This window comes from Carassius gibelio, chromosome A7 (assembly GCF_023724105.1).
Source record: "Carassius gibelio isolate Cgi1373 ecotype wild population from Czech Republic chromosome A7, carGib1.2-hapl.c, whole genome shotgun sequence".
In the NCBI taxonomy this organism is placed as follows: domain Eukaryota; kingdom Metazoa; phylum Chordata; class Actinopteri; order Cypriniformes; family Cyprinidae; genus Carassius; species Carassius gibelio.
In genome coordinates this window covers 29,827,745-29,854,894 of record NC_068377.1, presented here as the reverse complement: position 1 = coordinate 29,854,894, position 27,150 = coordinate 29,827,745, and the positions used below count along the sequence as shown (strand labels likewise).

At 37.8% G+C, this 27,150-nt stretch overlaps 2 protein-coding genes and 1 long non-coding RNA gene across 4 annotated transcripts; 1 reads left to right on the top strand and 2 right to left on the bottom strand.

The window, feature by feature from the left end:
• Nucleotides 1-435: 435 nt before the first annotated feature.
• Nucleotides 436-6,892, bottom strand: LOC128017136 (LIM domain-containing protein ajuba). The gene is made up of 8 exons (XM_052602364.1): nt 3,663-6,892; nt 2,506-2,607; nt 2,310-2,377; nt 2,022-2,084; nt 1,803-1,933; nt 1,197-1,248; nt 1,046-1,114; nt 436-916 (listed from the first exon to the last, which is right to left on the bottom strand). The coding sequence occupies exons 1-8, from the start codon at nt 5,143-5,145 to the stop codon at nt 785-787; spliced, it is 2,100 nt and encodes a 699-aa protein (XP_052458324.1). The 5' UTR covers nt 5,146-6,892; the 3' UTR covers nt 436-784.
• Nucleotides 6,862-16,679, top strand: LOC128017139 (uncharacterized). 2 transcript variants are annotated; one of them, XR_008184370.1, is made up of 3 exons: nt 6,862-7,397; nt 8,392-8,478; nt 16,115-16,679. It is a non-coding gene; the product is annotated as an uncharacterized LOC128017139 (long non-coding RNA). The 2 variants fall into 2 exon arrangements; XR_008184369.1 differs by lacking the exon at nt 6,862-7,397 and having other exon boundaries at nt 7,414-8,478.
• LOC128017137 (matrix metalloproteinase-14-like) lies at nt 14,883-26,544 on the bottom strand. Its single transcript, XM_052602365.1, has 10 exons — nt 25,820-26,544; nt 21,545-21,693; nt 20,867-20,989; nt 20,270-20,577; nt 19,982-20,143; nt 19,453-19,595; nt 19,233-19,371; nt 18,986-19,136; nt 18,707-18,822; nt 14,883-16,455 (listed from the first exon to the last, which is right to left on the bottom strand). The coding sequence occupies exons 1-10, from the start codon at nt 25,919-25,921 to the stop codon at nt 16,133-16,135; spliced, it is 1,716 nt and encodes a 571-aa protein (XP_052458325.1). The 5' UTR covers nt 25,922-26,544; the 3' UTR covers nt 14,883-16,132.
• Between the last annotated feature and the right edge of the window lie 606 nt (nt 26,545-27,150).

Sequence of the window (27,150 nt, the reverse complement as noted above, 5' to 3'; positions counted from 1 at the left end):
CTATAATGGTTTTAAATTATTTTTGTGGGTAATTTCTTAGGCAAATTTGATGTGCAATTAATATGCATTAAACTAATCGCCACATTTTGTAATTAATTAGATTAATCAATTGTCAGACACTTATCTATATTTTCTATTATAGATCAGATCTATATCTGATAATGATGAAATTATAAAAACATCACTCCTCTGCATTTGTATTCTCAATTGAATGTGTTAATAACACAAGAAACTAACACTCATTCATACAGAGAAAGATTTATTATTTAAAACCGATACAGGAATGTTTTTCCACTTTATTTAAAAAAAAAAAAAATCTCTTGAAAAGGTAAACATGTTTAAGTGCAAAATCTTTGCTAGTGATATTAAATATATAAAAAAAATGTTAAGCAAAAAAAAAAAAAAAAAAAATCCCTTGTTTTTCCCTACAGCAAACAGTAGATATGGGAGCAAAACACTGTTCTGTGAAAAAACTCCCAAGAGCAATGAAATAAGCAGGTAACAATAATTTTAAACTCCGAGAACTTGTACAGAAATTCTCTTCAGCAGGATTCAGTTGCTGCATTTCCCAGCCACTAGGGGGAGATAAAGTTTGTACCAGTACCGGGATTTGCTTTTGAAATGTACAATGACCTCCAGACTCATGTGTCTTCTCCCCGCTTGCTATCTTAAAAAAATAGAGCTGGCATAGTAGAGACAGACATTAGAAAGATAACAATTTAAAGTGGTCACTAGTGTGCATATGAGAGTACAAAGTAGTTGTTCAGGCACATTAGTTCTCATTTCAGTGTGTGTTGCGAGGGGGAAGGTTATGTGTGACGCACACTCTGGTCATGTGGCAAGAGTGGCAGAGGAGGTGGGAATCCAGAGGAAAGCATTGAGATCCAGGCTCATCAGAGAGCTGCTTCCCACACTCCTGAAGAAGAGGGGAAAAAAGAGGATTAGAGTCCTATCAATCCTGTTCCATAACATATATAGATATGCTACTAAATGGACTCAAAATGGTGGCAATCATCTTGTCCAAACCACTTTCCATAACACCCACCTCACAGTGATAACACTCAAAGTGATAATCTTTGTTCATTGACACCACCCTGAGAATTTCTTCACTGCCCTGAAACACAAATAATCAAGATCTTAAATGTTCTTCTGAACTGATGTGAAATCATCTGTTGAATTACTAGGGAATCATTTACCTCAGCAGGTAAGATGGGCTGTAAGCAGGCAGCGCATTTGGGAGCAAATGTCCTGAAGAAAAAGAAACAAAATTGAATCCACATCAGCAAGCTGGTAAATGTAAATGTTTTGGATGTGCCTGATGTTGATGTATATGTAGCATTTAAAAAGCAACAGGACAGCAAGCAGGTGACACTATGGGAATTAATAACTGACTCACTAGAGTCACATATCTTGAGAATAAGTTCAAATCAACTGGCAAAACTATTAGCAGTTAACATTTAAATTCAAATAAATTTGTAACCGTTTGATGGAATTTCAATTAAAAACAGAATGCATCCTATCTTGATAAAAGTATGAATTACTTTTAACACTATATAGACCAGTAAATAGAAAAAGAATCCATGGAATGTAATGCATTAACCTTCAACACTTCGATTATGCGTGTTTTTTAAGGGTTAAATGGAACTGTTGCCACACTTTTAATTTAAGAAATAAAATAAAACAATGATTTTAAACTTGCTTTAGCTTACAACTAAACCTAAAGAAAAATAAATCTGGCAAAAAGGGCAGTTAAGTTAATTGCATTGCTGTCATGTCACTTGTAACACTGTTCACTAGCAGACCTGTTGTAGTCAGAGACGCAGTAGACATTGTTGAGGTAGTCTACTGTGAATGGCACCCCGTCCAAAGCCTTTGAGCAGACCGTACAGCGGAAACATCCCGGGTGATAAGAGTTCCCAAGAGCCTGCAGGATCTGAGTTACACATATGAACAGAGAGAGTTAACACTCGACTTGTACAACCTTCAAACACTGACAATGACCTCGCGCAGAGACCACTTACCTGATCCAAGATGAGGTGACCACAAACACTGCACTTTTCAGCTGCCTCCTGGAAGCCTGAAAACTGTCATTAAGACAGATTGGGAAAATTTTATTATATATATATATATATATATATATATATATATATATATATATATATATATATATATATATATATATATATATATATATATATATATATGCTATTCTTCCATAAATATTATTTTTATTTTACACGTTAACATTTCAGAGTAACTTCAACTCCTTAACACTGGCTAAAATGAGTACTACAAAGAGTCATTCTTACCATGTAATCCTCCTTACAGTAAACCGAGCCACTGACATTGTAAAAGTCCTTGTTGCGGAGAGTTCGGCCTACAAGTAAAAACAACATAAGACAGATGTTCAGACCAATATGAGAGACCATGACTCAAATGAAGAGGTGCTGAAATACTGGCTTTGGTCATATGACATAAATGTTGCACTACAGACTGATAACTCACCGCAGGAAACACATGTGAAGCAGCGGGTGTGATAGAGGCTGTCCAGAGCCTGGCAAGCATTATCTGCACCATATACACCTTTACTACACTTCACACATGTACCTGAAAACAAGAACACAAACAGAGCACACTTTAACAGATGCATCGAAGGCTTCACAACACACACAATTCAAGTGGTTATATAGGACAATGAGATCATCATTCAATCATTCCAATTACATAGACGCAGGCAGCAGAGCTGTCTGGACTCAAAAATACATGTCTGCACTGCATGACTCGCACATTCTTCTCCCATAATACCAACCAGAGGGTTTGTTTCTTGTAGTAACAGTACACACACACACACACACACACACACATAGATAAATCTGTACTTCAAAACCCCTTCATTACTCAAAAAAAAAAAAAAGGCTAATTGGTTGTTGGATACAGGAATAAGGTATTGTGTGTCGGAATGAGGTAATGTCTTAAAACTTTACACAGGTGCTTTTCAGACAACAGGGAGGTTTCCTTGTTGCAACAAAGTGCTACACACACAGAAAGCAAAAACACACACCCAACCCTCACAATTGAGTGTGTGAGAGAGCCTTCCCTCAGGACTCAAATACCTGAGCTAAACAAGCACACGCCAGCACACGCTAGTGCACGCTAACACACATGAACACACCCTCATTCAATCTGTGGCTGGCTGAAAGCTGAAAGCACTTACACACACACAGAACCCTCCTTTCAACCAAGCCTCTGTCCTTCCTACTGCATTACTCACAGCTCTTTGGTACGACCAGCATATCACAGAGCCTGTAATTTGGGGTCATGCATAATCACTATGCTCGCTCTAGGCAGATATTTTTGTCTTTGGAGTCTGTTCAGAATTCTATGTAGCCTTGGGTGGAGGGGTTATATATTCCCTCTGTGACTTGCGAGTTAGTTATTATGGTTTGTTAGAGAAACGGACTGAAAAAGGAGGGCTAGAGTGTATTTTTGAGGTCTGACTGAATGCGTTTCATGTCTTGCTTTTTGCTTCAGAGAATGTTTGCAAGTTTAAGCAGGTCCGAAACAGTCTTCATCTCACCACATCACACACATTCACAACCTACTGACAGAAAAACACATGAGCAGTAATAAACTAGCCTAATTGGATGAGTTTGTGATCTCACCGAAGTACTCCTGTCTGTCCACAGATGACACAGAATCTCTTCCAGATGACTGTTCTTCCAGGGATTTCCCTGGAGCTCCGACTGGGGCTGAAGTTGATACAGAGCTGGATATGATGGTGGTAGGCACAGGCTGTTCTTTTAATGTCAGACCCCCAAGTAATGCTTCTCCTTCCAGGGCAGCATCTCTCAATAGCAGGCGGGTGAGCTCCTGCTGGTATCGGGTTCCTAGCAAGTCGGAGTGTCGCGCCCTCTCGCCAACGCCATCACCTCTTGATCCCCGCTGGTCAGTGGGACCCCATTCTGGTTCTGCTCGGTGGAAGGTGACAGTGTGTGTGCTTACCGCAGGCGGATATGAGTGTCGGCTGTCTTGCACACTTCCTCCAACTCCCGAAACCCCTTCAAGACAGTCCCTCCAAACCTCCATAGGGGGCATGCCTGTTTGCCCTGACACCTGTACAGGGTAAACCTGACCAAAGGTGCTGCCACCGAGTTGGGTCGAGCAGAGCTGTAGCTGCTGGGCAGGCCCAGGTGTATGCCGAGTGTCGTAGCCCAAACTAATGCCGCTGGTCCGGTTACTGCTGCACCGACTTCCCATGGGACTCCCACCACCTCCGCCTCCTCCACTTGCGGTACTGCTCGCAAAACTGGAACGAGGGCTTGCCAACACGGACTCTTGTAAGCTGAAAGAAGAGCAAGGGCTCAACGCTGGTGCAGGAGGGTAGAAGAACCCCCCTATGCCGCTGTCATGGGTCCTCTGCGGTGGATGAGAGAGGGAAGCGGGGCGCCCGCTGTCCCAAGGTTCACCACCTGAGCTCAAACGCTTGTAGAACAGAGCTTCCTGCAAGGATAAGCGCTTGTGACGCTCTAAATCGTGGAGGAAGCTGGACTCCATGGCAGATGAACGAGCAGCCGAGCTGTGCGTCGGGTACGGAGGTGGTACAGACGACAATGGAGGAGGCTGGGCGAGAAGCTGCTGGCGGCGAACAAGCTGCTGGAGCTCCAGAGAATAACGCCGCTGCTTCAAGGCCACACGAGAATTTGGGCTGTATGCCCCCTGTGGGTCACCTTCGCCTCTGGGCGAGTCACCCCGTTCCACTGTTTCAGGCAAGTAGCACGACACTCGTTGTTGGGGCGACCGGCGCCGCAGAGGGGCAAGAGTAGACGGGTGATGTTCGATCCCAGGCCCACAATCCTCAGGTACCGTAGCTGAGGTGGTATTCGAGGGGATGATTCTCTGAGAAGTGCCCACTTTGCCAGGTCTTCCGGCTGACTGACCACACACCTCTACAGAGGTGGAACCGGAGAGTGGGAACTGAGACGTGCTCGTGGGTGCGCTGCTCTGTGTCACCGTTCCATTATTGGCATTGTTGCTATTACTGTTGTTATTTGCATTGGCCAAGTCATTTTTCTTTTTGCTGAATTTGACACTTCCCGAGTCACTCAGTTTGAGCTTTTGCTTCAGTTTGCTGCCAAGTCGATCCATTGTGTTTAAATATAAGGTCAACTACAGATTAAAATATAAAGTACTGACTGAATTTCTCTTAGATGCCACCTGAAAACAACTACAGTTTAAATAGTGTACTACATAAATACAGCGAAATACAGTGTGGGCACAAGCATCATTCAAGTGTTTCAACAGCAGATGAGATAACAGATCAAAAGAATAATACAATAATAAAACAAAAACAAGTACACACACACACAAAACGAACTGTTAAAAACTAATACTTTTTGATGATCTACAAAAATAAATATTTTACTTTGAAGATAAATTAAAAAAAACACTATGGCATTTTCTACAGGCTACATGACGTGCTAGTTAAACTTGAAAATAAACGGTTTGTCTCCAAACTGTTTGCTTGTGATAAATTCCCTGGACATGCAGGTGAACAGGAGCATGTTCATCCATTTGTTTGCGATCCTTTATGCAGCTCCTTGTGGCCTTATCCTCGGCAGTGAGCAAATGAACGTGTGAAAACTACCATCAGTCTTTCAGAAAGTCTTTAATTTTGGTCCCAGGCTCGCCCAAAACTGATCCATTCAAACGTCGAGTCGCGCAGTCATATCCGCAAGACTGATCCACTGGCCAGTGTTGTCGGAAACACTTGCAAGTCTTATAATTACCACTTGGTTCTTTGTCTCTATGGAGTTATCTAAACGCGCTGCCGGTTGTTTAAAAAATAAGAACAGAGTTTAAACGCTGAATAAATTCCAACGCGGGTTCCTTTGATTACGTTTGAGTTAAACACACAGGTTAAGGGGTACAACACGGCCCCTCTCTGACTCAACTAGCGGCTTTCAAAAAAGGTACGTTTGAAACCGTTTCTCTGTGCAGATAAATGAGCCGTCCGTGTCCGATAAACCAAAAGCGTTTATTCCCTTGCAAAAAAAGTACAAAGAAGATCAAAGCCTTATGTTGTCCCACAGGATTTCCACTTTGCCCAGTCCAGTTTGAAAGAAAATGACCATTATTCCACAGAAGTGGAAGTCTTCAACAGCGTGTAACAATAAAAACCAGCTGCAGGGAGTCGAAGGGAGGAAGTTCGCGTATCGTTCACCCAAACATATTCGCAGAGATAAACACAGACTGCGCACTCTACTTCGGAAAACTGCGCCGAAATGTTCAACGTACAGTTTCTTTCTTTCCAATTTTTTCCTTCCTCCCCCTTTCTTCTTCTTCTGTGGCTTTTTCCCGACCGGAACACCTTTCCCCAGGGCAGCGCGCATGAATCGCATCCCACTATTTCGTCACACGGCCCAACTTCTTAAACAGACTGTGCCCATTGGTTCAGCCCACTGTTTGGACTTACACAAACAACCTTGACATAATCGCACACATTTATCAAATGATTACAATAAAAAAAAAACACATATAGCTACATTTTATATTAGTCCAAGGGGTCCAAACGAGCGGTTTATTTAATAAATATGTATGAGCCGACTGTCTGTAAATAAGACAACAAATTCTAAAGAAAGTAAAACGCAGTCATGAATAAAATTGTTTCTCATTTGTTTATAATAGCTTATGATTTATGGCACGCACATGACGACATATCAAAGAAGTGACGTTTATTCGATTCAAAATAGCGTGTAAAAAAACGGAGAACTGTAAAGTAAAAATGTGAAAGGTTCGAAGACCTTACATATTTTCTGTGTCATTTTTCCAACCCTAAGGCCTAATTGGTCGTGCCGTGCCTTTCGTCTGTGGAATGTGCGGAGGGATATCGCTGTGGTCTCTGGGACAGCGTGAGTCGGCTGCATGTGTGCTTTTCGCGAGTGCAACAGTGTAACTGTTTTTTCTTTTCTTCCCTCGCTGAAAGTTCCTCTCACTGCTCCATAGTTACCAAGTGGCATAAATTCCGGTGACAACCGACCTGCTGTCGTATGGTTACTGTATTCAACCCCACCGAGGCACTTAAAAGACCCAGTGCTGTTCTTTTGTTTAAAACCTCGTTTTTTCCCCTCCTCCGGTGCTCCCTCCTCCTCCTCTGGTCTCATCTGCAGCTTCTCCTGCGGTTTTGTGGGAGCGCGCACTGGCGAGTGGGGACTTGTCCGGGAGCGCACGCGGGAATGTTTCAGCGCTTACTCAGCACTGCTCGAGCCCGTGCATTCATCGGAGGAGTGAAAGACAATTTATTATTGAAGCGGAAGGTGTTTAAGGGCCGGCCAGAGGCGCCTCTGTGTCGTGTTTTTACAGGAGGCTTTCTCTGAACGCTGCAAAATGCACGAGGACATGTAAGTCCGCGTTTAAATAAATGAAACCAACTTTTCATTAGTACGACCATTTAAAATTCTATTTTAAACACCACAGGGGCACATTTGTATATATAAAAGCACCACTGGAAGCCACAATAATTCCCAGCTTACACGTTGTAACACGTTTGTTTTATTTTGGCTGTTATCCTGAGATCAAGCTGTGATTAGTACAGTTGAGAATAAACTTAAAGCGTAGCTTACTCAGCAGGTGAATCAGGCGAGTCTGTGTTGTATTTAATGTGACTATAGCATCATCTACTGGTAAAAAAATAAGTCGCCGCCCTCTATTTTGGACCTTCTGCTTGCCGTAGTTGTGAGAATCCAAAATGGCAGCCTCCTTGAGGGCGTGTTGTTCCTCCGGCGAAGCAGTCAATATTAAGCATAGTATTTGTTTTATGAGCCTGTCGTGCTTTGTTGCAAAATAGACGTTTTGCTGTTGAAATCAGGAATGCATCTAAACGTTATTCCAGTAAAAGCACGACATCAGCTGGCGTGCAAATGAATGTCTGGTGTTAATACGAAGTAACAACGGAGTAGTGAACTGTTTTAAGTGGTCCTTTCTGTTTCTAATGGGTAATATCTGTTTTCACATCACTTACAGTGTCGAGGCAGTCCAAACGCTCATTTTCATCGTCGTGTGTGACCCTTGCAGGAAAAGACTGGAGTGGGTTTCCTCGGCAGTTCATTATTAACAAATTGTATTTTAAAATTGTTTTTGAGTTGACTACATAATAATAATACGAAGGGGAAAAAAGGATTAAATCAGAGTGTTGCATGCATTAGATTCTAATAACAATGGTTAATCTTGATGCCAGTGGTTTGGGTGTTGTCTACAGAAATGGTTAAGCACGTGGTGGATCAGAATATGGACCATTAACAGATCTACCTAACTGGTCATATATGGTTCATGGGTGACATTTAATTTCTAAGAAAAACTTTTGTTTCAAATGTTAATATTTGTGTCCACATTTAGAGAAGAGCAGTGTATCTCAGTACAGAGGTGGATGAAGGGATGAAGATATGGCAAGAGAAGGAAGAGGAGAAACAGAAAGAAGAGCAGGTGACATCTTTATTGCTAAAACCTAAAGGATATTTATTATTAAAGAACAAAAAAATGTTACTTGTGGACAAAAAAAAAAAAAAATCTTGTGCATTCAATTTTCAATTCAATTCAAGTTTATTTGTATAGCGCTTTTTACAATACAAATCGTTACAAAGCAACTTTACAGAAAATTATGTTTCTACATTATTTAGTAGTAGCTAGTAGTTTGTGCACATTTGACAGGATTTTAGAAAAAAATAAAATAAGATGTAGTCAGCTAGACGATGAACTATCAATATTATTAATTAATAGTTATTATATGATGCTGTCACACATGTAGCAATAATTGTTAGTTCTGTATGTTGATTCAGGGTTAGCAGGGTTGTGCATGATTTCTGTTTTTATTGCTTAACATACAGACATTCAAACTTCTGACAGACTTTACAGCTACATATACACATTTAAAGTGCAATTGCTGGGGTTATATCGATTATGTAAATTTATTCTTGTTTGATTTTAGCTGAAAGTACTTGTTGTTGGTTGTGAAATTGCAAAAGAAGTCAGTTTTAATATGTGTTGTGGAAAACATAAGAATTTCCAGCTGCCATTAATTCAGTCTTCAGTGTCACATGACTGTTGTGAAATCATTCTGACATGCTAATTTGGTGCTTAAGAATCCTTACTTATGTTGAAAACAGTTGTGTGCCTGATACTGTTTTGTGAAAATGTGATATATTTTTCATGATTCTTCGGTGAATAGCAAGTTCAAAAGAACAGCATATAATTTTTTTGTAACATTATACGTTTACTGTCACTATTGTTTAATTTAATTAATCCTTTTTGAATTAAATTATTAATTTCTTTCAACTAACTAAAAAATAATAATAATATAAAAAAAAAATCTTACTGACCTCAAAACTGTGAAGGGTAGTTTCCTTAATTTTTTAAGTATTTACTTCAGGGGAAAAAAGATTTGACATTGTAACAAAACTAAATCTGCTTCTATTACATAAATTAAAAAGGGCAAAGGGGAAATATTTGATCATTACATCTTAGAGTTATAAACAAATTCTTAAGACTGTCCAAAAATATGCGATGTAGACTTAGTCTATGAGTCCACTAGGCTACAGTGTTTCTCCATCTGTGCTGATGATCTTCTGGCAGCTGTTTGTCTCTGACCTTGTCTCTGCCACCACGAGATAAAAACTTCCTGCATACTGACATGTTCTTCTTTTTCAGCTTCCGCATGTTTATATTTTTCATTTAATTATTTTTTGCTTGTCTTTTTTTGTGTGTGACCATCCTGTCATTAAATGAATTCCAAGGTACAGACTCTTGCCATACCATCTCCTGCCTGAGAAAGTAATTGCTATAGTGACTCTATTTCATATTAGCCACAAAATGCCATTTCTCTTTTCTTTTCTTTTTAACCAGAGAACCACTGGATTTTGAAATTCATTCAGTATAGCCTATAAATATAGGGATTTTTTATGTTAATCATTGTGTAAACAGAAGCCTTTAAAAATTTATTTCTGTATTCCTTTTTTATTTTTTAGTCCTGGGGTCTTCAGTCTGAGAGGTGATCACACATGATTGTTTGTCACTGTAGGACTTGATTTCTCTTTGGTTTGCATTTGCGGCACATAACGGATTTGTTGACTCCTCCCTCTTTTTGTGACAGGCATCAGTGTATCTTGCTGCCAGTGAGAAACAATCTTGTTTTTCACCTAACAAATATTGAAGTTGTGTTGATATCTACCCGTCTCTATAATCAGACTTTGACTGCTCAGTCTGTACCTCGTCATCCATCTTTTTAGTTTACAGTCTTTCACTGTACTCAGATATTCTGCAGTTGTGTATTCAGGGCCAAATAACATTCAAGTTTACTTCGTTTTTCTGTTGTTTGAATCCAGTAAGTTAGATGATTTTCTTTTTGTGCTTTTATAATTTGGTTGGGCCAAATTTTGTGGTTGGATATTTCAGATTCCTGATGCCGGCTGTTGTTAGTCATGTTAGTTTGTTTCTGCAGTTTCAGGACCATCTGAAGAAGGGGACTTTTTTCAGGGTTCACTTCATTGTTTTTAAGCCCAGTGGGCTGGATACAGCAATACACTTCCCGCTTCAAATTTACCTATCTAGTGAGAGAGAAAGATTTGGACAAAATTACAGTTTAATTGTAAATGACACAAAATAAAAAATATTCTTCTCACAAGTTATACTTACCTTGATTTCTCTTTATTTTCTTCACACCTAATGTCTTTATATTTTTACTTTTATGCCCCAATATTCTATATATATATATATATATATATATATATATATATATATATATATATATATATATATATATATATATATATATTTTTTTTTTTTTATTGTCTTTTATAAGGGGAAAATAGTTAACAATTATTTATTATAATTTCATAGTTTTCAAAATAAATTAAATTAATAATTCCATTATGATTTTCCACATTTTAAATTGAAAGTCTGGGTCTGGGAAAATATTAAAACAATCAAATGTATACGTAAAAGGCATGGTAAAGAACCTGAAAAATAAGCATTTGTAAAGTACCACAGATAAATGATGAAAGTATGTTACACACACACACACACACACACACACACACACAAAACATTTCTAAGCTAAGTTTTAATGTGTCCTTCATGTAACAAAAAAAAAGCTAAACATTTTTTATTAATTATTAAAATCAAGTGCTCAGAGCAGAAGAAATTGCAAATGCAATGTCTTTTTATTTAAAGAATCTTTATGCAATGACCTAAAATATTTAATACATAAACATGAAAGAGGTGGGAGTTTATACCAAACCTTTCTGCATAATTCTGTGGCTGCTGACTCAGGCCTATTTATTTAGACCTACTAATCTAATAGTGTTATACATAGGCCTACATAGGAAAATTAGTAACCTAAAATGGTAAATACAAATTAATTTAAATGTAATTTATTTTAAATCAAATGTAGTGTTTAATTATTTGTTGTTTTCCCAGTATACACAACTTCGAACTTGCAATGGGCTTCTGTAAGCCATCTGCTTTCCTCTTTGCTCTCCTCTGCTCCTCTCTTGACTTCTGTTCACCTCTCAGTCAGCAGTGTGTGGTTAAAAAGTGAGTAATGCAGGTTATACAAAACATACATAGTCTAAATTGCAAGCAACTCTCCAGGCCACGTCCTGTTCACCAACTTAGGGTGTATGTGGGCTTTTGTGTACTTTCCCTAGCCACCCCACGAGACAAGAACCAAGCTCACCAAACATGACTGCCAGAGCGCTCTCACACCACCTTGACCAGAGCCAGACTTCCTGTCCTGTCCTTATAGCACATCTGTCCATCCCATAAACAGATCAAGTTCTGAGATGACAGTTTCAGTATGAAAAAATAAATTAAGAAGGATTTTTTTTCAGGCAGAGAAATTTTTTTTTTTTGTCAAGTGGAAACAGAAAGAAAGAAAGAAAGACATTTAAGAGTAAACATTAGTAATTTGACAATCCCTTCATGTCTTCATTATCATGCTGAACTGCCATTTTTTCATCTAATACATGCTCGCCACTGTACCTTTTAAAAAAAGTAATTTAAAGAGCAACACAGAAGTGAACGGTGATTCAAAGATGAGGAAAAAGAAAAAGAGATTGGAAAGAAATGGGACAGGAAAAACAGCTCAGAGATGTTTGTGGTGGGCTGTTCATTTAAAACCCTCATGTGGTGTTCAAAACCCAATAACACCTGTGGTGTTCCCGGTCAAAAATGACCGGCCTGTAAAAAATAGCTTAGAAATCACTCATTATACCATATTTTCACCCAATCTTGGATTCAATCTTTTTGTCAACTTGTTCTCTTTCAATTAGGACTGGTTTTATATTTCTGTTTGCATCTGATTAATCATGCGCCTCATTTATCTGAGAGTAGGCATCTCATTTTTTGAGTAAAAAATAAATAATTTATGAGTAAATTTGGAAATATGAAAAAAAATTATGAAAAAAATGGCTACTGTTGATCACACTAGTCTACTCCAATGTTTCACCAGGAATTTTGTTTTGAAACTTTTGTTTTGTAAAAAATATGGCACATAGTCACACTTGTGGTGTTCCCGGTCAAAAATGACCGGCCTGTAAAAAATAGCTTAGAAATCACTCATTATACCATATTTTCACCCATCTTGGATTCAATCTTTTTGTCAACTTGTTCTCTTTCAATTAGGACTGGTTTTGCATTTAATTGTCAAACTATTTAATTGTAGGAGTCATTTATCCGAGCTTATGCACCTCAGTTTTTGAGTGAAAAAAGCATTATTTGTTAATAATTTTGTCAATATTGTGAAAAAGGTGAAAAAAAAGTTTCATCTGTTGATCACACTAGCCTACTTTAATGTTTAACCAGGAATTTGTTTTAAATGCTTTTATTTTGTACAAAATGGCACAAAGTCACACTTGTGATGTTCCCGGTCAAAAATGGCCGGCCATTGAAAGTGAATGTAGAAGATTACAAAACACAGGGCTTGTATTTTGAAATGCTTTAATTTTCAGAAAAGGGGTGCACAGTAACACTTGTGCTGTTCCCTGACAAATCTGACCATTGTGACATACAAAAAATAAACACATTAACGCTGTCATATAGAGAACACAAATCAAACACTGTTCATTTTCTTTCAGTTTTCCAAATTATGAACTAACCAAAATAAGAAACTGTGACGGTCTCTGTGTGAACTCATGCAAGTGACTAACAAAAGCATTTTTAAAGTAACTTGCAATTGGTCATTTTGTGTCACTTATGCACATGACTGACAACAGTATAATGTATGTGCCTTGCAAATGTGCACTCTGCATTTGAAACAGACAGTGCCTGTTTTCACATTTTTTGGGGCACACAAACTGCCTCTCTTTTGTTTCTCTCCTTTGCCTGTGCCAGCTGAAGGACCTGGTTCTGGTGTTTGTATGTGTCTCACCAATGTAGCAGAGGGCAGTGCTCTGGGTATATCTTGGCGCCTCTGTATCAGGGGGGTCACCATGGATTTCCCCAGCTCTTCTAGGAACAGCCTCCTCTTGAAGGTTTTCCTTGTGTAATACTCAAAAAAGTTTGTGTGTTTTAACGTGTGTGTGTCTGGGTAGCGTGTGTATAAATGTATCGATACATGCACAGGTCCAAGGGCTCGATGTTTGCAAGTACATGTGCTCATATGTGTACATGAAAATAATGAACATGCTCCTGAAAACTAAATTGTTCTGTTATTTTCAGTCTCTCCCATTCACTTTCAATGGTCGGCCATTGTGACCATTTTTGACCATGCCTACTCTCAGATAAATGAGGCCCACGATTAATCAGATGCAAACAGAAATATAAAACCAGTCCTTATTGAAAGAGAACAAGTTGACAAAAAGATTGAATCCAAGATTGGGTGAAAATATGGTATAATGAGTAATTTATAAGCTATTTTTTATAGGCCGGTCATTTTTGACCGGGAACACCACAGGTGTAACAAGGTAACAAAACCCCCACAAAAAAGTAAGAAAATTTCCCAATTTTTTTTTTACTTTAGTTATACCCTTTGGGAACAAAGTAACTAAGTTTCAGTCCAAAGCGATAACATTAACTATTATTTTCGGGAAAAAGAAAATCTTCTCCGGGTCAAATTGACCCGAACACCACATGAGGGTTAAAAGAGAACAGTTTTGTTGTGTGGAGAAATGAGGAGCGGGAAAGGATGGGAGGAAGGCGATCATGGTGACTCTGTCAGCTGGAACAGTTTTAGGACACTTCGAAGAGAAGAGGATGCTCCTCCTTCAATACAAAGCACAGTCAAATGTCTCTCTAGACATTTGTTCTCTCATATATACTGTATATATAATACATTTACATATATATTATTATCAATATATACATATACACATATGTTAGGAATTAAAAAGGAAAAAAAGGAATTGTTCAGGAATGAAACACCATGTGTGTGTGTGTGTGTGTAAAAAAATATTAGCATTGGTTGCCCTGCAACAAAATCAAATAATCTAACTGGCAGTATTGTGTCTCAAATGTAAGTTACTAAATATATTGCGTAAAAGCCCCTTGCTATTCCAGTAACTTCTCAGAAAAGGCTCAGGCCATCATTGCTTTAACTTTGGCAGATCCGTGGTGTAAGAAGGTCTAAGAACATAGTTTCACAGACATATGTTCTTCGGGACACTGCCTAATTTTTCCTTATTTACATATTTGTCCGATTGAGCTATGGTATATAAGTAATATCTTTATCATGAATGTTGATTATTATTATGTTGATATAAAAATTAAAACTTTATCACAAAAAAAATAAAACTGAACTTTCTCAAAATAGCTTAGATTTAGAAAGTTAAGCAGTAAAGCAGTAAAAGAGAAATGAATGTGAGAAATGAATTTTTTATGGTCCAGGAAAGACAGAATAATGTTAAAAAAGGAACTTTATTTCATTTTTTCATTTTACAAGTACAAAAAGTATGAAACAGGCAAAAATGTAATTCCTTTACATTTACACTATATCATTATCATTATAAATAACTTCTTCATTATCATTGTTAAAACAATTTCAGAAATGTCTAATACTGATGTATGAAGTGAGAAAACCCATAGCACCATTACTGTTCATAAATAATTCAGTATTTGTTCCTGCATAGAAACTTGATTTTTCTGCACTTAAACCTGACATTAAAAGATCGGAAGCTAATTTGACGTCAAATTCTGCCTGTGTCCAGCAGGACTTGAAATTACAATTTTAAATATAGGCAAAACTACACATGGAGAACAAAAATAACAATAACCATAGTTATAATTACAGTGCCAATCATTAATTACATAATTAATTATAATTACAGTGCCAATCATTAATTACATAATTAAACATAGTAAAATGTACCAAACACATTACAATAACAGTGGTCTTTTGAGTCGAAACAGATTGTAAGCTCTGCTCTATAGGTGCAGTTTAAACTGGCCTACTACAGAAGCTGCTCCGCTTCTCTCTCCCTGAACTTTGACCTGTAACCTTTGACTTTTCACGTACAGCAGGTCTCTATAGACGAGCCATACTTTGTGCAAATATCTTCAGTTATCTTCAATCATAAGTTAAATTATTACAGTCCTTCCATACTATTAATGCAATGGCGAAGGCATGTAATGGGGTGCAGGAGGTTTTCATTGGATCAGAAATGTAAAAAGCTAAATCTGAATTAATTAAATACATCAAAGTGGGATCAATTAGAATATTGAACATTTCAATCAAACCGCCGCCTGGATGGAGTCAAATTCGGTTCTGGGGAGGGAGATTATAAGAGAGGATAAAGGAGGGATTATAAACTGAAAGGAAGACTGAAGGAACAAAAGTGCATTTCACTGATAAACCCGAACAAAAGTGCATTTAACTGACAAACTGCAAACATTAAAGAGATGAGGGGGGCTTGTGTCTGTCTCTCTTACATCCCAGTCCATTTTGGATATTTTATTAACGCCACAGAAGTACATTTTAATAGGAAAAAAAAACCATACAATACACAACCTTCACTTTTTCATCTCTCCCTGCGTACAGACCTGTAAACCAATCTTTACTGTCTGACATTCAGATTCACTCCATCCATTACAAATGCCATCTACTTGTATCCCTCTTTCTTGTCTCTTCCAGTGTCTTTCTTGTTCATCTCTAAACCTTATCAAGCAGAGAGCGTTGACAGTAGAGGAGGCGGTGAGGAGTGCCATAGAACCGGAAGAACAGCAGAGCCCCCAAAGTGACAAGCACTAAGGCCAAAAGAAAGAGAGGGACGACAATGGCTACAATTTTTTCCATGTCTCCGCCCTCTGACTCAATGATGATCACTTCCTCATCTGTGCCGGTCCTTCTCTTGGGCTCCTCTTCTTCACAGCCCATCCAGTCAGTCAGGACTGATTTGGGGTAGCCTGGCTCCACCTTTAGCTGCTGATTGTTTAACTTCCAGTACTTATTGTTTTTGTAGAAGTAAACGTGGGCTGAAAAAAGTGTGGAAAGAATTCATTCAGAATAAGTGTTTCTACATTTCTAAAGCAAACAGATAATTTGGGCTCTGATTGGTAAATACAGTACTCCAGCCGTATATTTACAGCTCAAAAGTTTGGGCAAGGATTTAGCAAGGATGCATTTAAAATGCTCAAACACAAGACATTTACAATGTCACAAAAAATTTAATATTTCAAATAAATGCTGTTCTTGTCAAGTTTATGGAATTATATTTGCTTAAAAAAATGTATGTAACTTTATAAAACTGAACGTAACTTTTTCAGAAACTAAAAATATTACGCCATTACAAAAGAAGAAAAGCACAATGAAAATGAAAAATTTAGCAGGCTCTTCAAATATGCTTCATTCTTTTTTAATGTTTTTCGTTTTCGCTAATCGTGGATTCTGAATGCATTGCTGAATGCATTGATTTCGCTTACGGTTCGCAGTTTTTCGTTTGGTGTTTTGACACAAACTTCTCGTGGGTGCAGGCTTAACAGTGATCTACTCTGATTGGATAGTGACTCTGATTTTGATGGACAGGTGCTCTCTGACCGGGAAGTACAGACGTCACTCTGTGGCTCGCATATTGGAAAGCTCTCGCGGTGGTTTGTATGCAATACGCATAGACAGTAAAAAAATGGACACAGCGACCCCATTGGAACTCAACTGAGACAATTAGAGCCCATTTTTAGCATTTTTTAGCACTTCTGTTTCTGACGCGCAGACTCAAACTGAGCTTGATGACGTCAGCAACCTGTCTGACAGATGTAGATCTTCTAGTAGCTGTGCGTGCAAACTGCCATCGTTAATCTTGCAGAGACGGGGAGCTTGAGCGGGGAGTTCTTTGTCGTGAGTGAGCAGGAGTAAGTATTCTGATTAATTATTTTGTGTAGTATTTTAAAATGTAACGCCAGTACGCCATATTAAGTTAATTGCCTGCGAGCATCTCCTCCTGTCTGTACGGTAATGCGACAGAGAGACGAGTGGTTATGACGCAATAGTTAGCCTATTTTTTACAAAAACTGTTTATACGGGCCATAATGTAACATAGAAGGTAATGGAGCCCTTTATACATTGTCTTATCTTTAGAAATAAATAATGGAAAAACGGAGTCTTTAAAAGCCTCAGATGTAAAGTTATTCGCTGTCAAAGTGACGGCAAAATGAATGAGAGTCAATGGGAATGCTAACGCAAGTGAAGTTCTGCTACAAGATGGCGGCACCCAGCCGACATCAACTTCCGGTCGACTTCCTTGCCACCTGGCAATACGTTGTGCTTTGTATAACTACATATGTAAATAATATTTGACCTTCTGAGTCAGTAAAGATGAGCTCTCAGGAGACACAGAGCGGCATCATATTCCTCCTCCACTTGTCCTTCAGACAGCTTGAAGTAAGCTTGTGTTACTGAAGTAACCAATAACATCGATGCAAGTTATATTCATGTTACAGTGTGCAACAGTTCGTTGCCGGTTATTATTGTCATTCAGTAACACAAGCTTACTTCAAGCTGCCTTGAAGGACTAGAGCTCATCTTTACAGACTGAGACGATCGAAGGTCAAATATTAATGACATATTAAGTAATTCAAAGCACGACGTATTGCATACAAATCTCCTCAAAGTATTCTTATCTGGTATAATGCCAATATTTTGTATAGAAATAAGTCTAAACAATTGGTTTAGTAATGGGTTGTTATTAGTGAGTCAGTTATTTAATAATGATGGGACTTTGTTTACATTACAGACTTTATCTCAAGATACTAAATATCTATTACATTAAAAGAATTCAATGTGCTTACTAGGCCCATTCCTGCAGGTGTACAAATGTTGTTCAAAAGCAGTGTATGTACATCCACACTTTCTGTCTGTCCCCCTAGACCTGAAAAATTGTCAGCTCTATCTGTTTCTTGGGTTTAAAGCCTAACAACTATAAAATTAAACCCTTGCTTTTAAAAGAGAATATTTCTACACCTTAAGTTATTTTCTACTGGAACAATATCTTTAATAATGTAAGTTGGACTCAAGTTTGGTCATTACCTCAAAAATTACAAATAAGGTTAAGGAATTATCATATAAATTAATTCATAGAGTTTATCCAACCAAAGAATTCCTACAGAACATTTTAAATTTATATAGATTTAAAATGCTCTTTTTGTGAAAAATGACTATTGACCAATGTTTTTTTGGGGATAAACAGGACAGTGAACCCAAAGGAAAAAACAAGAACAAATGCTCCTTTACCTCCATCTTCTCTCATGAAGGCCCCTTTGATATTATCTGGGACTCCTTGCCATAAACTGATTGGTTTGGGGTAATCTGGATCCACAGATCTGCTTTTCTCATTGAACCCGTAATATCTGAGAAAACAAAAAATACCATGAATGACAAATCATGACAATAACCGAAAGGGAGAAGTTAACAAAATAAAAGAGAAGAGGAAGCATTTTTCACCATATGACACAAAACCACTGGATTAACCAGACGCTAAATAAGACATAATGAGTAACAGAGGAAACATACTTGGTTCCTCTGAAGAAGTAGGTGTTGCCGGTGGGTGTGTAGAAAACAGCGGCGTCCAGCTTGTCTGTTGGTAGGCCTGTGCCAAGCTCCTTCAAACTTTTTGGATAACCTTCCTCCATGTTGGTGTCTTTGAAAACCCAGTACTTGTCCCCTAGAGAGACGACAGACAAACAAGCATTATTACACAATTCACATATTAAAACCAGAGATGCAATGTGAGGCCTTAAAATATAGAAGATGGACGCACCTTTGAAGAAAACAAACTTTCCATCAGATCGTTCGTAGGCTGCGTTGATAGAGGGAGGCAGCCCCCTCCAGAAGTCTCCAATGAGCGTGGGATTGCCCTGCAGAAGTTTACCATCACGTATTCTCCAGAGCCACTTTCCCTGTGGAGTAGAGGGGGTTTAAATATTAAAAACACACTAAATATATGCATACACACACAACTGATGTGCATTCATTTGTACCTTGAAGACGAACATCTCTCCCCTGAAAAAAGTGATGGTGTCGAACTGTCCCTCACATATGTCAGGGCCAAACGAAGGCCGGTCTGGCTTGCGAGTCGGGGGCCGGGGTGCTGGGGGTTGGGGCACCTCACTGGAGCCAGTACCTGTCAGAAAACACACAGGTGAGAATCAGGGTTATTAGAGTTAACTAAAACTAAAATCACAAAGAAATAATTACTGATAGATCTTTAAAAACAGATATCAACACAAATTTTAATATATTTATTTTATGCATTTGTAATATTACTGATTATATGTCTTCACAAAAAATACTTACTTTACTGTAAATGCTTTCAGATCTGTAATTTCTTTCTTAATGATATGTTTTTTTTTTTTTGAATTGATCTCATCTTATATATAATTTTTTTTTAATGATAGCTAGTATTTTGAATGAATTTATAAATTTTCTTCTGAAATGTCTTGTCTTATAAAATGAACATAATAATAATGAATGAAACTAAACGCATTAATGTAATTGCAAACTGATTACCATAAATTTGCTGGATCCCCCATCTGTCATCTTCAGGCAGCACAAAGTTGTCAGTGTCCATCCACTGGTAAAACGGAGCCATGATAGCAGAGGGATTGTTTGAGTGCTCCAAACCAAGAGCATGACCTAATTCATGTACCGTCACCAGGAAGACATCATAACCTGAAATAGAGGCAGATGATGAAACACTAATAATATAAATATCACAGAAATTGCATTCTGAATTACTACGTCACATCTGTAGTTTGCTCAGTGGCACATTTCCACATTCTCTTATTCTCTGCTCACCTTCCTGGTCAACGTTGCCTGTTGTCCAAGCCTCTGCTGCATCAAAATGGGTGTCGCCTCCGATACCGGGACCAGGGAAATATGCGTGGGCCAGGAAACCTCCTTCGCCTTCAAATGGGGAGCTGTCTCCGTGATAGCCTTCCGCGAAGAAAAGCATGATATCTGCAGACTTGTCCACATTGCCACTGATTCGACTGAATGGGATTTCTCTGAACTTGAGTGGCGTCACGGCTTCCCAGACCTTGAAGGCCTTCCTGATGGCCTCATGTGTGGCATGTTCGCCCACTTTATGAGTGTAGTTCTGGATACTGACAAAAGTTAAATGTGAATCTTTTGGGAAGGAAATGAAGATACTGGACTTTTTTTCAAATATGTTGTTGCTTGGTAATTTGTTCCATTCAATCTGAACTTCTTTTCTAAAGAAGTTCATCGTTATTTATGTGTTCTGAGTGTTTACATTTGAATTGGAATTAGTAAATTGTGGCAATCCAGCTAAAATGTATCCGGATAAAAAGTGTTACTGACAGATGTATAGAGGGCCCCAGTTTATATACACAAATGATTGTTTTCCTTAGTTTGTCAATTACAGTTCCATACCTGAAAGTGATTTCTATTTTGTCCCATTTTAGGCCCTGGGTGGCATAGCGCTTCTTTCGTAGGTTGCTCTTCATTTCAGAGCCAAACTGATCTGGAACTCCGCATCTTGGCCGCTTCATGGCTCTGACAACATCATGTTTATGCAAGACATAAAGTCATTCAATAGCATGTGTCTGAGTCACATAAGAAAACTGTTGCAAATCAGATGTTTCTGTGTTAGTCCACCCCAAAAATGAAACTTCTGTCAATTTTTATTTACATCTAAACAGTGATCAACACACATACATACACATTTGGTAAACCTGGAAACTTAGTGAGGAACAATGAGGTCAGTTCTAGTGTGTGACGCACAAACAGGCTTCTGCATTTTACCATATGTGTGATGTATGTGGTTTTCATTGGAACAAAATCCTAAATTAAATCTGTTCATCATACAAGCTATCATATAGACCTTAGATTACACCTTTTGATTCATATAGATTCATTTTACAATGCCTTTATAACCTTTTTGGAACTTTTAAGTTTTGTTTACCTGGACTTTCAATTGAGGGACAGAAACCCCTCAGGTTTCATTAAAAAATATCTTAATTCAGAAAATTATTAAGGTAGTTAGTGCACATAACCTTAAAATGATTACGATTAACAAATCAGAGGTGTACGAGATTGGGCTAGACTTACGAGAGAGTTGCTTGATCCATAGTCCCGGTGACAGTGAGGCCATAGAACTTCTGCATGGCAGATATAGCAGTGGTCATGGATTCAGGAGAGCGGATTGCTTGAGCGTGAACACCCCCAGGAGGAAGATACCCATACTGCTGGAGCCATTCCTAAGAGAGAATGAATGTCACATTAGTACACATGCATATTGACATGCAGCTGTCCTACAACACCTCTTCATCATAGTAATAAACTATACTCAACAAAGAAATGGTATAGTGAACAGACACACAAAAAAGGTTCTCTGGAAAGCATCACTTGTGTTAAAGCATGAAATAGCACAGGTGTCACTGCTGTCATGGCTGTTAAGGTGATCTCAGTGAATTAAAGTTGGTCTGCATGTTTTTGAAGTGTACTCACTATTCCAGATGTCTCAGTGCAGCACCTCATCCACATGACATGCTGTCTGAATTTATTAAATGTAATTGTAAATAAACCTGCCAAAGTCTACAAACATCAGTGACAAACCACAGTGCAAACACAAAGATGTGTGTGTGTGTGTGTGTGTGTGCGCTTATGACCTTGTTAAACTTTTGTTGGTAAAAGAGTGTGTGGAAGCTTGAGAATCTTAAAGACTTTAACTGTAGCATGTGTGTTGTAACTGTAAGTAACTGTGTGTCTGAGAATTTCACTAAATCTGACAAAGCCTTTCTTGGTTTAAAGTAAATTATTTGTGACTTGCATAGTTTTTGATATACTGTATGTATAATACAGTATATCAAAACCCATGCAGGTCACAAATAATTTACTATCTATATTTCAAAGAATACATAGGGACCAAATTGTTTCAAGAAGCTAGCTAAACCTAACATTAAATCTATTAATAATTGAATTCACAAATGTATGTAGGAATGCTTTTTTTATTTTAAAAAAATGCTAAATGTTTTTTAAGGGCCAGATTAGGACTATCCACACTTGGGCAAAGACAGACCAGACTGACTTTGAATTGAAACAGTTCCTCTGTTCTCATACTTTCTGACTTACAGAAAAAAAAACTAAAAATATGAAAGGATAGAAAAAGGAACACTAACAAAGAATGAAACAAATACAACATACATATATCTCATAATGTACAATTAGACAAATGTCAATGGTAATGTAACTGTGTAGCTTCAAAAAACTTCATCTTCAAGAGTTTCATGTGTTGGTTTTTTCTAAGCTCTGCTTATAAACTTTGAACTCAAAGAAACATATTTGGTTTGTAGTTTTTCTTCAATAGAATGTTCACTGTTAAGAAACAATTTGATTTAATCTTAATAAAAATGTAAATAAGTTATTGAAAAACCCACAAGAAGCCAGTAATATTCTGAATACTGGAGAGACATGTCCAGCTCACGTGGATATGGCCCTGATTGTAACTGTAGTTGTAACCTAATGGGCTTATTTGGGCTGTTAACACAAAGGTTACATGTTTAGTAGTTTTGTGGCCATTTTCAATTTCAATTAAGGGTATGAAACAAAAGTCCTTTGAATATTTATTTTCTCAACAGTCATACAGTCATCCAAGTTGACAAAGAGGAAACACCCACACTCAACATTTATACCTTCATCAAATGAGGATGCTATGATCTCATCTAATCATAATGCATATTCAGCTTCTATGTCCATTTAAGGTGTCCAACTATGTCCTCCAGATGCGTTGCGAAGAAGCCATGATGCCAAGTAGCTAAAATAACACTTCCTGTCTCACACTTGTCATACACATTAAGACACATATAGATTTCTTCTTAACTCTCAGCTCATCGAAAACAAGACAGTCTAAAGAACACGCTTTAGTATAGTGAAACAAATAATACTTATAATATTAATATTCCACAAGTATAGGCAGTAAATGTCTCATTTAGGATCAGACAGCCAGTATCTCTATTACAACCACAAAGAGTGTCAGCAAAAATTACAAGCAGTTTTTCAGTAACCCTATAGTGAGCTCAGACTGCCTTGCTTTATTTATTTATTTTTTTTCTGAACAGATTTAAGATTTAAGTTTAGTCAACAATTGCTTTTTTACAGTGTACAAGGCTCATTTATATCCTAGTTTCTATTATAATCTACACCCTAATCTTCAAAATGGGCAAAACACAACAAACCTCTATGTTAACATACAAGTACTGCAGTGATTTAGAAACATTCAGAGAACAACTTCCCTAAATCAGTGAGTGTTTTCACACTGGTTCATTCATGTTGTAGATTTTCTAATGGGGTTTGTCAGCACAGGCCATATCGGTCGAGGAAGTAAAGATCTGGTTAACACTATAGAGTAGTGTTAACCTGGTCAACCCTTTCCTCGATTTTTCTTTCTCCCCATCCATTATTTTATTATTATTTATTGGGTGCTTCCTGAGAAGGCTGTTTCCGAAAAACTATTTCAGCATTTTATGGTGTCGCAACATGGGAAACATGTTGGTTGGATGAGTGCAGTTTTAAATAAAATATTGATGTGAAACTTTCCGCTTAGGGGGAAAAGCTGCATTTATGATTTTAACAGCTTATCAGCTGCTCCAAAGGTATTAGAGAGGGAGAGAAAAGAGAATATAGAGCATATAAAGAACTATAACTAAAGAGAAAAAGAAGTTGAAGGGACAAAACAAAACCTATGTGAGATTCTAGAGATTAAAAGAAAAATAGGAATCTAAAAACAAAGGGTACAAGAAAAGGAAGAAGAATGGGTCTGAATGCATGACAGAAAGACTGAGTCAGTTGTTCCTCCTTGTCAGAGCAAACATTAGAGCAAGCATAGTCATTAGTTCCCACGCCTTACTCTGCATCTTCAGATCACTGACCCATTTAACTTAGCAAATTAACTAATATTAATACAGGATAATATTTCTCACTACTCATGACTCTCAATTGCTATTGAACTGCTGAAGTTAATTCCAGCACTGTATTGCATGTCATTATTCATTATCCATATTTAATTCACATTCTATTTATATACTAAACGTTAAACCTTAAAAAGAGAGATTTTGGTGTTTAAGATTTTTTTAACTTAGAAAAAAACTGCATAAAACATGACATATTTAATCTAAGCTTCAACCCTTGCTTTGCTTTGCTTCTGTAATACTATACTTAAACAAATAAATCATCTCTCGTCTATGGTTGGAGAGGGGGTCAATATCCAGATGTTTTCTATAAGGACTATGCCCAAATTTCTCTCTTTTTTAATATATTTTTTATTAGTACAGTATTCAAAACAACTGCACCTGTAACAACAGCAAAAGTGCAGGGCTGTTGTCTGAGGAATTGTTAAAACCTGACAAATCCTGAAAAAGATATAATAAACCTAATGTAATACATTTAGTTTATTAGTTCAGAATTCCTGGGAAAATGATTGGGAAAAGATGTTTGTACAACTTAAAACAAACAAAAACCTTCTGTATATGTTTAAAGCATATTAATAAATATTGTAATAAAGACAAACTGAATGCCTGAAGAGTAACAGCAGTTTCACATGGCATCTGTGATTAAACCTTTTGTGTGACATTAGTCTTTGATCATGCAACTCTCAAATGAGGAGACTGTTATCATCTTAGAATGCTTTGGTTGAATCTGCAGAGCTGAATTTTTTTCCACCACTGGGTACATCTCTCAGCCATTCAGAAATGTGAAGGAGTGTCAGAGTACGGAATGAAGGGATACAGCTAGAGACAGTTATTTTACATGTCTTAAATCCTCACTCTGATCTTGTTCTTTATTTTAGGCCTTTAAGATATCCTGGCTTGCATCTGGGACAGAGACACCAAACCGTCCTGAAAAACATTCAATCGTTCTCTCCCACTCACAGTTGTGTCTAACAGACATAGGTCTGAAGCAGACATTAGGATGCCTCTGGGTGTATAAAAAAACTGATACATCTACTAAAATATCTACCTATTAGTCCCATTTTTCAGTCAAGGCAAATACAAAAGAGAAACATGAATTTAAAGATGCAGGACAGACACCACAATATTAGACTTGTGCCACTTTAATAAATAACCCTCTCTGGCTAAATATCTGTCCTGGAGCCTCTGATTCGCTCCTGTTTTGCTTTGACCTGATATTTAGGGGTCTGAAAAGACAGTTCTACACCACTTCTCATCTGTATTTAACAGTGAATTATGAGGTACAGAAATAGACTTCATAAAGGTAATCCTGACATGCGGATATATCTGAGTGCATCATCTGTGTCCAACAATGCAGGCTTGACGGCAGACAGTAGAAACACACACAATACTATAAGAACAGGTGATGCTCTGTTACCTCTGGTTTGACTTCTATGTCACTGGTCCCGCTTTGCACCAGAAACACACTGGCGAGGGCGAGCGGCAGCAGACGCGGTAACGACTGGAGTTTCTGTAACATTTCTCAAAGCGCGAGACTTCTCAACACGGGACACAAAACGCTCTAGGCTCGTTCTTAGATTTTTCCCAGCAGATTGTCCTGAATCAGACCACTCCAATAGTGAAAACAAGTCCTTTCTTTAAAACTATAACTGTTAATAGCTACAAAAATAATAAAAACTTACTTATGCCTAACCTATTATGTATACTCATTATTTATTAAACTTTTTCTAAAAGTAAACTTGACGCCAAAAAGAGAAAACTTTCTTCATATGTGAAATATATTTATCCTAGGTTAGCGCTATATTTTCATTTTGCGTATTCTTTTGTCTCTCTCTCTCTCTCGTCAGGCGTCTTCAATGTCAGATTGGAGAAGTGGTGATTGCTCTCTATTGAGAATGAGAAGTTGTCGTCATAGCACAAAGCCCCTCCCTCGATATCACAGTCTCCGCCACGTTGGAAGGATACCGGCGGCGAAACAGGATTGTTTACATGTGTTGTTAAGAGGAGGTTCTCGCAATTCTGCACTGTTTTACCATGACTGGAAGTTACTGCTGCGTTAAAAACTGCTGCAGTACCTCACACGATACATATGGAAAACATAGGAGCAATGGAATACAGTTTTTTTTAGGTTACACCAAGCGCAAAACAGTGGTATTTGGAGAAGCTCTCAAGCATACAAAATATCGACCCATACGAGCTCCCTGCAGCAGCACAGAGACCTGGACCATTTACCTCCATGCACACATATGAACATTGGGAATTATATATTTTTTTTGGTTTAAGTTACTACACAATGCAGGAGTTTAAAAACCACAAGTCTTTGGAAAGTTACGAGGCTTTCTGCTGTGGCTGGGTCCATCTACAGCAGGTGATGAAAACAGTGTTGTACTGGCCAAAGTAAGTTTGTTCACATGCGTTTTAGTGTATTGTAATTACATTGCATTTAGAATGCACTTCTTGACCAAAATGACAAAGTAATTAACTGCGAATGAACACTACATTGTAACGAGATGTTCAATGTATACGAACGTTTCCAACATATTTTGATGTAGGCTAAAGCTGTGTATGTTTAGTTATTATTTGATTTTAACCCAATGACACATACTGTAACGTTACCAGTTTTTTTTTTGTTGGGGGCTGCAAAGTGGACAAACCAGCTAGGGTAGTTAAATGTGTGATTGCGAGATGTAAATGTCCTGGTTAGATTAAGCCATTAACAGCGTGAATGCAAAGTGACTTACATCGTAA

Coding starts and splice junctions, on each gene's coding strand:
- LOC128017137 (XM_052602365.1), bottom strand. CDS start 25,921: ATGTTACAGAAACTCCAGTCGTTACCGCGTCTGCTGCCGCTCGCCCTC. Junction 20,578..20,866: donor AAAATAGAAATCACTTTCAG/GTATGGAACTGT, acceptor AACTTTTGTCAG/TATCCAGAACTACACTCATA. Junction 19,137..19,232: donor AAAGTTTGTTTTCTTCAAAG/GTGCGTCCATCT, acceptor TCGTCTCTCTAG/GGGACAAGTACTGGGTTTTC.
- LOC128017136 (XM_052602364.1), bottom strand. CDS start 5,145: ATGGATCGACTTGGCAGCAAACTGAAGCAAAAGCTCAAACTGAGTGAC. Junction 1,115..1,196: donor AGCCCATCTTACCTGCTGAG/GTAAATGATTCC, acceptor TTTGTGTTTCAG/GGCAGTGAAGAAATTCTCAG. Junction 917..1,045: donor TTGAGTGTTATCACTGTGAG/GTGGGTGTTATG, acceptor CCTCTTCTTCAG/GAGTGTGGGAAGCAGCTCTC.